The sequence below is a fragment of the Triplophysa dalaica genome, chromosome 21 (genome assembly GCF_015846415.1).
Source record: "Triplophysa dalaica isolate WHDGS20190420 chromosome 21, ASM1584641v1, whole genome shotgun sequence".
NCBI lineage: Eukaryota > Metazoa > Chordata > Actinopteri > Cypriniformes > Nemacheilidae > Triplophysa > Triplophysa dalaica.
Genome location: NC_079562.1, coordinates 5,792,918 through 5,810,197, shown reverse-complemented (window position 1 = coordinate 5,810,197; position 17,280 = coordinate 5,792,918). Strand labels below are relative to the sequence as shown.

The following is a 17,280-nucleotide window of genomic DNA, read 5'->3' as shown; positions in this document are numbered from 1 at the left end:
TTCCGTATTGTCATGTTTCGTTTTCCGTAGGCCTACCTTAGGAAACTGGTTTTATTTAGTAAGTGTAGAAGTCTAATAAAGTATTTTTTGTTGTTGAGGGGATTGATTTGTTTAACTACAGAAACTGGCTGTAGTCAGACTAAGGTAAATGTGTGGTTCCTATAGTTCTACTGCACACCACCGTAACCATGGCTTCCTTAAGTGCCAGCCTTGCATCCCAACCCACTATGTTTTTTTTTCCCAAAAAGGGCTTTGATTTAAGCCGGGCTTAATTTAAGCTCCCCAAATCCTGGATGTGGTTCACTCCCACCTCCCCAGCTGCAGCCGATGGCTCCTGTTGCTCCGACGCCCCATCCACGCTTCGAGCTACGTCTCCAAACTTCACCGTTTCAATTTCGATAACACAAACCTGCAAGATGGTCACCGGTTCTCGGTCGGGCAGTAACGAAACGTGACAGCCTACCAAAATGACAATAGTCGTAAGTTTTGTTGGCAGTTTAGGTGGGGCGTGACGCAATCCACCGCTGATTCGAGAACGTCAGTGGAAGCTGCGCTCAGCTCGCGAGTCTGGTTCCTTGTTTAGACACGAGCGCATCTGACACCTGTGCGCTCCATCGCATCCCGTCCACGTTTGATTTTCTTTTTAATACTGTTACAGTGTATATTCTCTACGTGTCTGCACGAGCAGTCGATGTTAGTGATGATAGTGATGATGAGCAACGCAAAGGTAACTTTGACGCATGTCGTTTATGTGTCGCATGTGTTCGTTGTAGCATGTTTTTGAATATGTATACGTTAATTTTACTAGGAGAAATAAACATATTTTATGTTTAATTTGAGTCGGGGGTTTACTAATACGAAACATAGGCTGTGTGATAAAATGATAGATTCACCAGCATTAGAGCATCCCTGGAAACAAGAAGCATTTTAAGCCTATCCTGTACTATATTTTACACTGTTAATTTACTCACAACGTTGTGAAGATGATATTCAGCAGTCTACCTCACTCTCTCACTCATGTGCTTCCTTCCTAGAGATCGATGATTGTTAAAAGGGCCCTTTGATTAGCCCTTAAGGAGGCAGATTAAAGTCCACCATGATGTGCAGTAAGTATCTTCTGTTGCTTTAATGTATAACAAAGACACGTGACACTGCTTTCATTCCCATAAATGTTCCTCTTTTCTCCTGCCATTTTCAATTCATTATGCATATCAAGCAGTAATAGGCATGGGTATATTGGTCAATAAAAACCATTCTGTGTTTTTGCAAAGGTCGTTCTGGATGCTAAATGAAGAAAAATATCAGAATAGTTCATCAGATTCCTGACCACATTCAAGGAGCATTAACATGGGATGTGGCACATCCATTGCCGTTGAGAACCAAACACGACCCTCAGAGACGGGTAAATACTAATATTTATTTTCAAGTTTCACGTGAGAAAGTTAACCTCAAAATAAAAATACTCTTGTTATTTAAATACTTTTGTGGGGATCTAATGTGGAATATGCTATAAACGTTTTTAGCAGTCCAAGCTGTTTATTGTACAATAAATGTGAATGGGGACTAGTGTTTTCATTTTTGGGTGAACTGTTCCTTTAAATGTCCTTAAGTAAAACTCTGGTTTCAACATGTTTGCTATCTTTATTAAAATATATGGCAGTGCTGTATACATTCAATGATTTTTCTTTGCTTGCATCGAGTAAAATCTGTTTTAATACTTGTGTTTTACACCTCTGTTCAACACTTTCTCTTTTTGACATTCTCTGCCCCTAAAGCTTAAACATTTTCAATGTAATTCAATTACCTCTTACACAGATCGCTCTGTCAAGAAACACAGCCCGGCTCTGAGTAAGGCATTTCTTCAGCATCTGTCATCAATGTCCGTGACCCATTTGTGTTCATAGTAAAGTACTAATGTAGGCATCAAAGCATCATTTTACAAATTAACTTTGACACTTTAAATATACTGCAAAGAGAAGCGCGATCAGTGTGTATTTGTATGCAGTTGTGTTTATTGCAAAATACAGATCTTAAAGGTGCTATAACTTGTTTCATATGAAAAAATATTCATTACCTGACAGACGTTTAGTGAATTAGATGTTCTTTAATCTCTGTTTCTTTAACAGCCATTAAAAAGCCAAATCCCCAATTATGTGTTTAGTCAAGCAGAAGACTTTGAGGCGCTTTCCGCCTGTCGGTCATCTCTCACATTAACAAGGCAGCATATACACAGAATGAAAAGCCTGGAGCTGAGCTTTCTCGGTGTATGATATCTAAACTAAATTTGGATGTCGTGGCTTCTGACGATTTTGATGGCGCTGAGGTGACGCGCTTCATCTCTGAACACAACTGTCTCAAAGGCACCTTTGGGCTGGGTTTTGGAAAAAATGTGCCACATGTTCCACAGTGGTTTACAATGCGTTTAGCACCTTTAAGTTCTTTATCTGCCTTGATCACTTGCCAGCAATGTTGTTATATTAGCAGATCTAAATTCATTTAGCACAGAAATCAATTGTTGTGACATTCTCAAAGCCAGATCACAATTTGTGTGTCTTGTGTGTTTTTGTATTCTCCAGCGAGCCGCTGTCTCTGACGTCTCTGTTCTTTCTCCTCAGCTGCTCTTTGTACTTCTTTAATTAGCACCTGTGATATTGACCCCCTGTGGCGAGGTTTATTTTTAGCTGTGTCTTTGCACTCAAGTGTTCTGGAAGATGTTGTTGTCCCAGTGCCAAGAGTCACTAAAGCATGATGTGCATTTAAGCATGATGTTTACATGGCAACATGATTTGATATGACAGACAGGAATCAAATGTAGCAGCGGTGCTTCTTTGCTTTTGCTTTTAATTGTTTACATTTTATATCTTTAAATAAATGTGCAATCAGTGCATTTGTGGATCATTCTGAAAGAAGGGAGCAGTTGTATGCAAATACAAATTTGTGATTTTTTTATTTCTTCTGTATTTAGAAATCTACTTAGTTTTTCATACTGGTACTTTAGATCCATTGAATTGCATGCATTGCATCATTTCTCATTAGTGAACAGTGCTAAGAAGCACCCCAGTTAGTTTTGTCTCAGAACTGTGGTTGCTTGGCTTTGTTTACATCGGCCACTCTTTGTGTGTTTTTAACATGTTTAGCTATAAAAGCTGCTATACTTATCCAACGCTGGTACAGACGGTATGTTGCTCATCTGGAGATGAGAAGACGCTACACATGGAACATCTTCCAGTCCATTGAGTATGCAGGTGAACAGGACCAGCTACAGGTATTTAAATATGCAGCCTATCCACAAAAAAAGCACTCAAAAATGAACATATATATATCTGCCTATAGACCACTTTAGTAGATATAAACCACGCTGATCCAGAAGAACTTCCTGTTTCAGTTTTTAACAGGACAAATGTTTGAACAAAATACAACCAATATAGCATTTATAACCAAATCAAAATGTTAACTATATACGTAAGATATATAAAAATTATGTAAACCAGAAGTGGTCTATACTGTCTAAATTGTGCATCCTCAAAGTGTTAGTTCACTCAGAAATACAAATTCTGTCATCATTTACTCTCCTCCTTGTCATTTCAAATCTTTTTGACCTTCTGTCTTCCGCAGAACACAAAGTTTGTTTTGAAGAAAGTTGGTAACCGAACAGCACTGGCCCCCATTCAGTCATATTGTATGGACACAAAACCAATGCAAGTGAATGGGTGCCGGATAACAACATTCTTCAAAATATTTTCTTTTGTTTTCTGCAGAAGAAAGAAAGTCATACAGGTTTGAAATAACAAGAGCGTGTGTAAATGATGACAGAATTTTCAATTTTGGGTGAACTATCTGCTGATGTACAAAATGATCGGACATTTATTATCTTATTTTAATAAAATCTCTTTTTAATCTCTATAGCTGTCCAGTTTCTTCAGTTTCTTGTTGGACAACTTCACACAGATGAATGGAAACGGACCAGGTAACAAAATTGTATTCTGTTACATTTTCTATTTACATTTAGTCATTTAGCAGACTCTTTTATCCAAAGCGACTTACAGATGAGGGAAACAATAGAAGCAATTGGAACAACATAAGGACAACAAAAAGCAGAAGTGCAATGAAAAAATGACCTCATATAGCCTACCACAGTTTATCTTGTCAGGGAAATGTATTTATAGTGCACTGCATAACATGTATGGATAATACCCAAACATGGTAGTGCTGAATATAAATCTTTTTCATAGCTATATGATTTCATTGTCATTTGAAATTGGCTGGCCCGTATCGCACCTTTTGAAGGCCCCTAGCAAATTTGTTTTTCAATCAAACGGTCTCCCCCTGGACTGTTGTATTCCTATCCATTCAGTGATTCCAAAAAACCTATATGGAGACCCAGTTGCTTAGCAACCTTGGGAGATCCCCTTTTGAGTGTTGATAATGCAGAAAGAGAGGGAGAGAGATGCAGTAACCAGCCTCCACGGGCAGCCGCTAAAACTGCAGAATTACAGAACACAATTAGTGCCGTCTTTCGTCAAGTGGTGCAGCGAAAACCCAAATGAGATCAGAGGGAAAGCAGTAGGAATTTCTCAAGAGGCAACACTTTTAGCGCATGCATACTGCAGAATTTTAATGCGCTGGTTTTGAAGACCAGACCTTGTACTGAAAACTTCATGGGCACATGTTTTTCTCCACTGTTTTTTTTTTTATGACTTTATATAAATCATGGAGAGTCCTTGATGGTGTTGTGATGATATTGTTGATTGCCCTTGGGGAACACTGGGTTACTCAATTTCTTTTGATTGGGCCTCAAGTGCCGATTAACCGTGTCTGAGGCTTGGGTTGGATGGTTTTCAGGTTTGAGGACATTCTTCTTTAGCTCCAGAATCTTTGCCCGTTGGCTGTTAAAATGATCAAGTATATTATTGTGGCATCTAATATGTAGTTTAGATTCAATGTGTGTCATGGGTAATGCAGACTTATCAGGCAAGGCTAATATGTTTTCTTGTATAACAAATTATTGTGATATTAATTTATCACCCGTATACAGAAAAGGCAAGTGCACACTCTTATCAAAGACTACTGAAAAAGTTGTTATTTTAGAGCTGTTTATATTGACACAAATGGAGATCAGTGTTGCCTGTTTATCAGTCTTGACAAGCAGTGATAAAAGCAAAAGCAGTTGCATTTGTTCTCTCTGTTCAATACAAACATCTGTTTCTAAAATTTTTGTCTGTCTGCATAAATTTTCAGCAAACACTGCAAATTTACATTTCCAAGAATGGCACAATGAGCAGACGGCCCTCTGTGCAGGCGCTATGCAAATTTAAGCATGGTACATTGTGCTATGGCCTTGTGTGCTGGGTATTTTGATGGGCAATGCCAAGGCCTCTCATAATAGAGCTCAGGTTGAGAATTAATCAATTATTTAACCAAAAACTAAACGTCTGACTGGCTGTCTCTTGTTTTCAAGTTCCCCAGTTCTCACATCCCTTTTAATGTTCTGGAGGGATGCACATTCAAATATGTTTTTTCTGTCTGTCATGCACCTTGTATTTATTCACACTGTATATCTGCACTTGCTAATTGCACTTCTGGTTAGACCTAAACTACATTTCGTTACACTGTACCTGTATATGTGTAATGACAATAAAGTTGAATCTAATCTAATCTAAAAACCTTGTTACAGTTGTGCTTGTTTGTTTTTAAACCTGATTTTTCAAAGTCTTGAGTTGAAATGATTCTGTGATCAAATGTTTAAATCGTCACATGTATGTTTGATGCGTTTACTGCTTTCTAAGTTGCACCAGACCATTTCAAGTTCTGTCATGTGGCACAAATTGCTTTGATTCATTTCACATTACCTTGGGGTTTCATGTAGCACTTGTTTTCAGCCTACCTTCAAAGTCTCGACGGCCTTTTTTTCTCCCCTGTCCCCCCAGACTTGATCTCTCACCTTTTGGACTCTGTGGTCGACCCTTTAACTGAGGAGGTCAGGCAACTAAAGTACGAGCAGATCGTCGTGTCGGAGTCGTACAGAGGCCCTCGTATCTCCTTCCCGCTGAGCGTGACCGATACCAATGCCCTGCTTAGTGCCTTCAAAGAGGAGCAGGTACAACAGTATAAAACGTTTACTAAAAGACTGCAAAAAATGAGCCGAAAAGAAAATGAGACCAAAGTTCTCATCATGTTCTTTTTTTCAGACTCTCCATGGAAAATATGTGCTGCAGTTGCTATATGAAACGAAGAAGTTCTTAAAACAGATGCCGAATGTCATATACCTGTCGACGTCCTATGCAAAAGAAATTACTATCTGTGGTGAGATGATATGTTTTGTAAAACACTAGAGTGGCCATTTGAACAGCATATGTAGGGAAGAACAGGATTGTTTATTATTATTATTTTTCTAACGTGAATGATTCATGAGGTGGGAATCTTACACGGGTAGGAGATCTTCTAAAGAACCACCTCTGATGGATTTCAGCAGTTTACACGGAGTAATTAAGATTCTCAATGTTTTCAAGATATTGCATGAGAAAGATGGCAGCATGAATGTTTGAGTGCTTATTTATTTTGCACTTCATGAAGCTCTTCAGTTTACCTCAATGGGCTTCTCACAGACAACCGGCATCATTTCCGTCTCAACAGCGCTCCAGATTTAATTAGTACAGAAAACATGCGTAAATAACTAGATTCCCATATTGGAAAACTGAGAAAGAGATCTCTACGACTTAATATTTTCTTTATTCTTTTTTTGCTTGTTTTCATGACTGATTGATTTTATTTCATGGAAACTTCTCTCTCATGCAGGCGATCTTCATGGTAGACTGGATGACTTACTGCTTATATTTTACAAGGTAAATGTAGATCTATTGTTATAATGTGAAATTACATTTCATTATATTCTCTAGCACACATATCCATTGAAGAAATTAGTTCTTTAAAGCCCTTGGCATCAATGGTGACTAACCACATTCACATTATATATTGCTTTATTACCCAGAATGGTCTGCCGTCTGCGGAGAATCCCTACATATTCAATGGAGATTTTGTGGATCGAGGAAAGAAATCTATAGAGATAATCATCATCCTGTTTGCCTTCCTGCTGCTCTACCCAGACCACATGCATCTGAACAGAGGAAACCATGAGGACCACATCATGAACCTCAGGTAGTGGGCTAGATCACCTTGACGAAGAAATATGAAAGATGACATATACTGAACAACACCAGTAAACTGCTTTTTAAAATAAATGTTATGTCCTTGCAGATATGGATTTACAAGAGAAGTCATGCAGAAGTACAAGGTATAGTTAGGATGTCTTAAAAAATGATTTGAAACTCAATCGTATTGAGAAGTAAAATGTTTTTGTTTTCTGACATGTTAAATTCAGCTCTAAAATGGTATACAAAACATTGTAACATTGTTTGACATGGAGTTTTGCTCATATAAATTCTTACATTGCATTGATAAATTACTTACAATAAACGCTGGAATATAAATTGGCATTGGCATTTTTAATTTCACTGGGACTTTAATAAGAAAGCATCGGAGGCAAAAATTATACTTAAATTAAAATAATGACTAAAGCGATTACAGAGATGATTATTTATACTAACATTCGTAAATGGTTTTCTGTTAAATAAAATAAAGATAGTATTTGTAAACATATTTGTAAATTGGACTGCATGTGAATTATACTTCTGGATGTTTGACATGACTGCCCCCTGGTGGATATTTATTGAAATGCGTATTAATTTATACTGCTCTCTTGATAGACACATGGCAGGGAAATCCTACAGCTTCTACAGGATGTATTCAGCTTACTTCCTCTGGCAACTGTCATCGATAGCAAAGTCCTCATAGTTCACGGTGGCATATCAGATAAGACTGATCTGGACTTTCTGAGCACTGTTGAAAGACATAAAGTAAGTCCTTGGTTTAACCTTAGGCCCCTATTGGCCATTTTTACTTCTATTTACTCATTTTAATTTATCGAGTTTACTTTAGTATATCAGTAAAATGCAAATCATCTTTTTTCTGATTGGTCAACTAAACCCTAAAAAAAAAGGATTACTGTGTGATTGACTGTTGTCAGTTATACCTCTGCAGATACGTACAAGCATGTTTTTCAACCAGCTGTCCTGAAAACACATTATCCCTTACATGTATTGTTGCAGGTGAAATCTGCTCTTAGGCTGCCCAAACGTAGCATGGATCATCTCAACGTTCGCTCCTGCAGTCGCAGTAGCAGCAGACAAAGCAGCAGGTCCAGGCTGGGCAGCCCCTCATCCAATGGCCGAAGCAGTCGCACCTCCCGCAAGACGAAGAAGCATTTCACCAAACAGGGAAGCTGCTCCTCATCTTCATCATCGTCTTCTTCCTCTTCATCATCAATAAATATTCCTCGCAGACTTCCACCATCTCCCAGTCTACTGAGTCCATCAGATGTGCTTCAGGTGCCTTTCCTGGACTCATTTGTGTCTCTTGAACCACCAGAGCCACCCAGAGAGGAGCTGGAATGGAAACAAGTGAGTTTGAAATCAAATTATTTTTATTCTTAAACCATATTATACATTTTATTGTTATTTTTATTTTCCAATGGATGAATGTAATCAATTACTGATAAGAAATGATATTATAGATTCTATGCATTCAGAGTGAATCAAACGTCATAGACATGCTTCATAAATAACATTTGCTGTTATATAATGACACTGCATTGTATTTATAGATTGTGGACATCCTCTGGAGTGACCCTAAAAATCAAAATGGCTGTTTTCCAAACTCCTTCCGTGGCGGAGGCTGTTACTTCGGACCAGACGTGACTCAAACCCTTCTGCAGAAACACGGCCTCTGTCTGCTCATCAGATCACATGAGTGTAAACAAGAGGGCTATGAGCTCTGCCACAATGGACAGGTTTACATTACAACCTTACTTCAAACTGCACATTATATGACATCGTTACACAGCGTCTTTTTTAGTTTTATTAGCACGGATATATTAAGTGTTTCAGGTTTCTCATGAAATCTTATCAGAGGTTTGTTACAGGAGCCTAATGTTGTCAAGAGTTGAATGTTTCAAGAGACTCAAAGGGTTTTGTAGCTCTCATTACTCAAGTTTTAACATGAGTTTTTTTAACGATTTCAACAGTGCCCTCTTGTGATTGTTGATAGATCTACAAGCAAAGCCAGTTTTAGAATTCTCTTGCACTTTTTTGAGTTGCAGTAAGTAGAATGTACAGCAGGAAATGTACAGCAGAAAAACATTTATTATTTTCCTGTATTATTTCCCTTTTCAAGGTTATCGCTATTTTCTATGCATCTAACTAGTACGAAGAGGACAGTATGTTGTCTTTTTATTTGAGACATGGGGGACACAACTAAAAGATAAAAAACCTTATGTAAGAAGTTTAAATGGTCTTATTTGCTGTATGACAAACAAAAGGCTCCAACCAAATATTGTAAAATAAATAGTTTGGTCTTTAAGAAACAGTAACAAATTCAATACAGTTTGAAACATACGACTCTAAAATACAGGGCAATATAAATAGCTGGGATTGAATTTAGAGAATATTTTTATATATAATTAAATTTTTAATTGTGCATAAAATTGAATCCCCATATAATTTGTTTAAATATGTAAATAAATAGTAAAATATATTTAACTTATATCTTACTTATCTTTAACTTATCTTTTTGTTTGTGTTAGTATAAATATACAAAAAGAAAACATTATTGCTGTTTTTAGGTTATCACAATTTTTTCTGCATCTAACTACTACGAAGAAGGCAGTAACCGTGGGGCGTACATTAAACTGGGCCCTGAACTGGTCCCTCGTTTCTTCCAGTATCAAGTGAGCCGCAGCACCAGAAAACTCACCCTACATCAGAGGTACTACCACTGCTTAACAAGTCACTGCTTCCTGTGTTAAGGTTTCTCGTGTATGTAGGAATATGTCATCTGTGTGTATCGTGTTTTAGGGTTTGTGCAGCTGAGGGATCAGCACTTAGAGCTCTGAAAGAGAAGCTCTACGCTCACCGCTCAGAGCTAATGGCTGCTTTTCAACAGTATGACATAGACAACACAGGTTGGGTTCATTCTTTGCACATATGCGTGGCTTTTTTTCTGTTAAGTTGGAGTGTGATGTACTTCTCTTTATCCGTGCAGGCCGCATCTCTGTTAGTGAATGGGCCCTGGTGGTTGAGTCCATTCTGCGGATGGATCTGCCGTGGAGAACCCTACGCCCCCGTCTGGCCCGTCTTGGGCCGGATGGTGATGTGGAGTATGAATCCTGCTTTGAGGACATCAGCCCTGGAGAACCCATCCCTCCGGTTACTATCTTTTTTTATCACAATATGTTTTTTCTTGGAAAGTAATCAAAACAATGCTTATAAATTGACTTTTTATTTGAGGCTTGAACTATAAAATAAAAAATACTTGTAATGTAAGACTGCTCTGATTTGCTGGTCGTATGTGACACTTGAGTCTAAAGTAAAAGACTCAAAACACACCAAATATTATTAAATAAATAGGGTTTAAACAGTAACAAATGGTCTACTGTTGGAAATCATACCTCTTTAATATTCAATATCAGTTATGTATATATATATATTTATATCAGTTACACATTTATGCAAAATATAAATAATTATTATTATTTTTTATTATACTTATACCATGTTTTAGGTGACTCCAAATTTGGCTGAAACTCTTTATAGGTATAGAACTGATCTGGAGATCATATTCAACATCATCGATAAGGACCATTCAGGTAAATATCAGTGTGTTCCCAGTGTCCGAATGCACTTTTCCAGATCTTCATGTGATCTTAACCCCTTTTCCACCTGCACATGTAGGTAAGATCTCCATCGAGGAGTTCCGTCAAACCTGGAAGCTCTTCAGTTCTCATTTGGGAGTGGCTGTGAATGACAAGACGATAGACGACATGGCTAGAAGCATCGACTTCAACAAAGACGGCAGTATTGACTTTAATGAGTTCCTGGAGGCTTTCAGGGTTGTGCATAAACTGGATGTCAAAGATCAACAGCAGGGTTAATTCTGGACGAGCAGCCTACAAGACAGATTTACAAATCATCATCGTTATTTTTTTATGATAAAGTCTTATGGGCACGATAAGCAGTTACTCATTGCATGATTTTCCAGGATTTCCATTTTTCGTAAAGGTAATAAGAAGCTTGTGATTTTTTTCTTTATGAGTCATTTATTGATTTAAACATTGAATACACAAAATTCTAAAAAAATGTTGACTGTTCATGCTTTCATCTGTTTATCGCCTCAACAATCCTAACCCTGTGTCTGTCTCCTCCCCTTTCCCTCTCTCCTTCTCTCTTCTCTCATCCCTGAATTCCTTCTGCTCAAGACTCTCTCTAGTGTCAGTATGCCTGATCTTTATCATACTCTGGGTTTCGACAGCTTCTTTTATACACTTATACTTGCTCGATAATGCGGAGTGGTTTGCTGCGGTTTGTGTTTTTGATCCAGCTCTGGACAGTAACTCCAGGTAACATATCACAATTTAAGTTCATGCGATTTATTATAATGTTGGCTCATGCTTAATTAAAAACATGCTTTAGTTTTTTTAACTACTTCAGATTGTGTGTGCATTTGTTTCTTGTTTTGTGTTGTGGTTCCTGCTCAGGCTTCGCCGATAAAGGCTGCAGTGGTTTTGGGAACTTGGAAAATGGACAGATGTTTTTCCGGTATGGAGGACTGTATGTTACCTTCACCTGTAATCCTGGGTTCCGGATACATGGTTATCGTACTAGCAGCTGTGTGTCTGTACAATGGGCCAGAAACCCACCGCTGTGTGTGGGTCAGTGAATATATGTATTTAGTAGATGTTTTTGAGTACACACCAAATGATGTTTTCAAAGCTTGTTTAGTATTTTAAGCTCATGATTATTAGAAATAAACACATTTTTATTACAAAATGCATTGCAAAATCTTTAAATGCATGCTAGTTTTGGTTGTGTGTAATAAATGAATTATTCTTACATATTTCAGCATCGGGTTGTCCCAGCCCTGGTACTCTTCTGCATGGCAGTACTGTGGTCTCTCAAGATGGATCTCTGTCCTTTTTTCGCTGTGATTCTGGATTCAGTTTGTTCGGATCCGCATTGCTCTACTGCAAAGGAAAAATCTGGAATGGCACTAAACCTGTCTGCCATGGTATGAAGTGCATATTTGAAGACTGAAATATATCATCATCATTATCATAAAAATGTCACATCACCTATTTTGACTTTCAAATAATAAATTCACTGTTATGCATGCTCTGTTTGAAACACAATGTTGGGGCTTCAAAAAAAAATGAAGTATATATATATTTTTTTTTCAGCGGCTGATATCATGAGGGTTCATCTGACACAGGAGGCATTTGGCTTGGATGTCAACTTGCAGAGCCATTTTAACACACTCGAGGTCAGAGCTCCCAAAGCTTTTCATAAATCAGCAGTGCATGGGTTCCCTCACATCAAACCTGACTTTCAAGGACACAAACAGGAAAATAATAAGACACTGGAGATCAAGCCATTGAAGAAACTGTGGGCCGACAAAACGCAACGTAAGGGAGCGGCGGCTGACGTTCTTCAGGAACCAATCAACAATTTGGAGAATGTTTAAGGATCCATTTAGGAACACAGATCTTCAGGAACCGCTGCTAGTGGACTCTTCCAATGTCACCACAATCTCATCCTCTCATCCTAGCGCTTCTTTTCAAGTGTCTAGCTTTACTACTCCACTGACAGATACTCAACAAGTCAGAGGGTCTACTGCAAAGATCATAGATCACACATCATACAAAGGAAACAAGAAAGATCTTCAGTCTATTTCTGTTACAGACAAACCATCTCAAAGTCCTCAAGTCACTACAGCTTCAATGTATTTTGCATTTGATTCTCATCAGACATCAAACATCATCCCACCGGACCCAAATGTCACCCCTACAGATAAAATCCAATCAGTGTCTTTTCTATCAAAAGCTTCATTTGAAGCAACCACTATAAGTTCTCCAGCTTCTCCAACGACAAGCTCTTTTGGATTTATGGTACACTTCCTAGAGTCTACTACTCGCAGTACTGTTTCATCTAACTGCAGTGATATCTGTGTGACATCTTCACCATCAAGGACCACTGAACTAACATCACCCCGCACAGAGGTGTTGACAGTAGACACCAAGCTTACATCTGCCGTACCCCAGAGAAAAGGTACAAATTACACAAATAAGGTCACAAATGTTTTTTCTAGACATGTTCTCTTAAGGCAGATTCTAAGAAACACTACTTTATCGACGAGAATTGATTATCAACAAGAAAGTGAAAGAAGCGATGGGAGTGAGCATACACATACACTCGATTCTCCAGCATGGAAAGATCTTGGGATTACAAGATTGCCAACAAGGGAACATCGTCCATTGTGCCCTTACCCTCCTCTGGTCTCTCATGGAACGATTTACTTCCGGTCAATAAAGAATCCAGGCCCACGTCAATATAAGCATTATATCCAGTATGCCTGTTACCCTGGATACACATTGACCAGTGGGGACGTCTACAATTACTGTCACCACAGTGGACAATGGAGCGGCCGAACGCCTCTCTGTTTAGGTCATTTTTATTTATTTTATTATAATAATTATGATAAACTATCGTTTTTTTTAAAGAGAAAGGTGTGAGCAATTGGTTGCAATTCCTAACCTCTCCACTAGATGCTCCTAAAATCTCCACATTGCACCTTTAAATTTCTGTCGTATTATCATAGAGATCGTTCAGCATTTTCATTCAACTTTTTTAGACCGTACCATTCTTATAATTAGTTTCAATGACTAAATCTTTCAATATTATGGGTAAGCAAGATCTATTTATGCTCTTTGTCTTTAGTTCTTACATAGGGAGCCTGAATAACTTTGCTTCAGTGCAACAAAGAAACCTTACATCTTAATTGTTCTATTTCTTACAGCATTAACTCCTTGTTCCCTAAACAATGGAGTTTGTTCTCAGATCTGCCATGACATTGGTCAGAATAGAGCTCAATGCCTCTGTAAACCAGGATTTCTGCTCTTGGAAGACCAGCACACCTGTAGAGGTGAGAACTGAACCATTTAATCCATGGTATCAATATTACCACATTTACAAATTAGGAAATCGGACTTTAAAAAACTATTCCTCAGACATCAAGACTCCACTGATTATAGGTTTTCTGCTTTAGAAATACCGGCTTTCTCTTTTTTTCTTATGATTTGTTCCTGATACTGGGTTGACAGTTTAAGTGCACCTTTAGTGTTACGTGTTCTTAACCCGTTGTGTCAGATTTATGATTTTGTGTGTCAGATTTATGATTCTGGTAGCAGACCAGCTGTGTTGTGTAGATTCATCCCTTCAATGCTCGCAAGACTCAAACTTACCCTCTGGTTTAACACCAGAGCTTTGAATCCTTGACCTGTAACAAGATGATAGTTGTGCTCTTGGGGGTAAAAGAACAAGAACGTGTGTGAGATTCATACTGGATTTAAAGGGGTTATCCCGCATATAATATAGACCCTAACATGCAATACGCAGTTTGGATAAGGAGAAACACACAAGGAGAAACACAATAAAGATGAGTCATGATCAAATTAAATTGTATTTAAGGAAAATAAAAATGCTATTGCTTGTTGAAAGCAGTCTTCAAAAGTTGTAATAAGGGGACAAGGCATGTCCGGGTTTTGAATGATGAGCATTTTGACTTTTTTGTAGCATAATCTGTGTTTTATATGGAAAACCTCTAAAAACGCTTACAGTATGTTTATATGTGTCAATAGGGATGAATAGGGCATTTATGGAATATTAAGTATTAATATATTAATATTATAAGTAATATGATTATAAAACCATATTTCACAGATTTTCAGGAAACTAACAATCTGTTTAGGCAATTGTGAAACTTGTGACCTATACTTTATAGTGATTTTAATGTGTCCTGTTTGGAAATGTCCCTTTGCAAAATGACATCCAATCTCCCAGTTTTGCCTGTGTTGTCTTAAAAGTTGCGCAGTAGATATGACAGTGTTTTTCTGTCTCTGTTGTCTGGTTTAATAACACATTACTGTTTTTTTAAGCTTTCCATTTACCTTTGAACTAGTTCTTCTATTACATGTATTAGTGTGTATCCATACCCAAGTGCAAACTACAATCATCTTTATGGTGTGGTTTGTGTTATTGTTGTAAGTGCATGAGCTTGTTTTCATGTGAGTGCGTGTCCGTGGTGTTTTTAGATTTCGACGAGTGTGTGGAGCAGTTACACCTGTGCCAGCAGGCCTGTGAAAACACCTTGGGCTCCTATAGGTGCAGTTGTAATCCAGGTTTCCAGCTCTCACCAGACAGAACATCCTGTTTTAGTGAGTGAATCATTAATGTCTTGTGTTAGTGAGTAACGTTATGGTTACGTATTGTCCTATTTTTTATTCAATAGAGCAAAGATGTTTTTCATAAGGGATTTTTAAACTAATCTATTATTGGTATATAATATAATTAAGAAATTGATGTCGAGGGCTTTTTGTAAAAGTTTTTGTTTTGTGTGCGTTTAGACATTAATAAATGTGAGGAGATGCAGTTGAACAGGTGTGAATGGAAGTGTGTAAATCTGCCGGGCACACACAGGTGTATCTGTCCTCGAGGATATAAACTGCACCCTAATGGCTACCAATGTGAAGGTCGGTACACAATACACACAAACCCTGCATGCACGAACAAGTTGAGCTGGACTTCAACAATGCGTGTCTCAGAACATGATTCTAGCAAATGGTTTTGATTCTTATAGAATTGTTGTAATGTGAACAACAGTGAATACACGGCCACTGACAAGTCAATCTGGATTCTTGTCTGTCAGATGCCTCTTTGTCTCGCACAGAGATTTATGTTTACCGTACACACACACGCGAGAGAGTTGTGTGTTGATAGGTGTTGCTGTTAAGAGCTGCTTTCCTCTGATCTCAGATATTAATGAAGGTCAATGGAAGAACGGCGGCTGTTCGCACCTCTGCATCAACCACAGAGGCAGCTTCCAATGCGCCTGTCCAGAAGCACATCGAATATCTCCATATAATCCGAAAATCTGTCTGGTGGTGCATGCAATGACCAGCTCCTCAAAATAAAGAGGAAAGATAATGATGTATTTATCTTGTTTTGTATATTTAAATATACTATAAACTATACACTTAATGTAACGGGATACTGAATTTTGTATTTCTGCATCAACAAATGTATGAATAAGCACTGATGTTTAAGAAATCCTTTCTTACCTAAACATGTCAATTATTTACTGAATTTGGTGTGATTATAAAGTTTAATGGCTGAACAATGTTAGTACTTTGTAACATTGTTTTATATTGATTTATCCGACTGTTCCTCTAATCTATATGATCTTTATTTTACATTGTCCAGTTTTATTAGTTGAGTTTCAATTGAGTACTGCGATGCATGATTTTTTTATAAATTCATAGTCTTAAAGAAATTGCATCACCTTGTTGAAAATAACTATTGTAGGTGAAGTGAACTGTTTAAGCACATATAATATGCAAACCACATATAGAACATTGTACAATGTATTTTATAAAACTACACAATAAAACTGCAGTAAAATAGTTTTTCATTATTTTGTTAAAATAACAATTCATATAATGGCTTTATCTGTGATTTAACAACAGTTAAATCACAGATTAGATCAAAAGGAAAATCTGGGTTTTAATTGCATCACTCCTTTACACATTTTTAATTCATGAGAGGAAGAATTATTTTTTTCTACCTTAGGTACCCAAAAGGCTGATTCAGGTGGCTTTTTGTGATACAGAGATGTACTGGCATGTTTTCGTCTTAGTTATAACGTGTTTATGTTTCTCTTCTTCTCTTTTAAACTTTTCATTCAAAAGAGTTCAAGGCAGGTACTTGCACAATCTCAATGTCAGAACTCAACGTCTGTTTAACTTAAGGGGTTGCATGGTTGCTATAAACTGCTGCATCATGATGAGTTGTGCCAGTTCATAATGTTCTGTTTATCCTAACATTTCTGTAACTTTATTAGCCTTAACAACACTGCACAACTGGGATGTGCAAGTCATACAAACACACCTTTGCTCTTTTTACCTTCAGGGGATTTTTGCCATTTATTTAAAGCCCAAAACCTGGAAACAGAATTTAAAATAGATGTCAATGTACAGTATAGTGCAGTGCAGAAAATGGATGATTATGTACATATGGCGGACACAGTCTATCCTTAACACGACAAATAATTTAATTGGTT

General features: G+C 37.6%; 1 protein-coding gene across 1 annotated transcript; it reads left to right on the top strand.

The window, feature by feature from the left end:
* The first annotated feature begins 360 nt into the window (after nt 1-360).
* On the top strand, nt 361-16,624 carry ppef1 (protein phosphatase, EF-hand calcium binding domain 1). The gene is made up of 27 exons (XM_056735624.1): nt 361-727; nt 1,035-1,106; nt 1,272-1,402; nt 1,816-1,848; nt 3,138-3,265; nt 3,907-3,967; nt 5,928-6,097; nt 6,189-6,303; nt 6,796-6,842; nt 6,989-7,155; nt 7,255-7,291; nt 7,764-7,913; nt 8,166-8,516; nt 8,720-8,905; nt 9,737-9,879; nt 9,969-10,075; nt 10,156-10,319; nt 10,675-10,759; nt 10,845-11,171; nt 11,369-11,509; nt 11,648-11,821; nt 12,013-12,177; nt 12,347-13,610; nt 13,963-14,088; nt 15,257-15,379; nt 15,569-15,694; nt 15,978-16,624. The coding sequence occupies exons 3-19, from the start codon at nt 1,348-1,350 to the stop codon at nt 11,042-11,044; spliced, it is 2,199 nt and encodes a 732-aa protein (XP_056591602.1). The 5' UTR covers nt 361-727; nt 1,035-1,106; nt 1,272-1,347; the 3' UTR covers nt 11,045-11,171; nt 11,369-11,509; nt 11,648-11,821; nt 12,013-12,177; nt 12,347-13,610; nt 13,963-14,088; nt 15,257-15,379; nt 15,569-15,694; nt 15,978-16,624.
* The last annotated feature ends 656 nt before the right edge of the window (nt 16,625-17,280 follow it).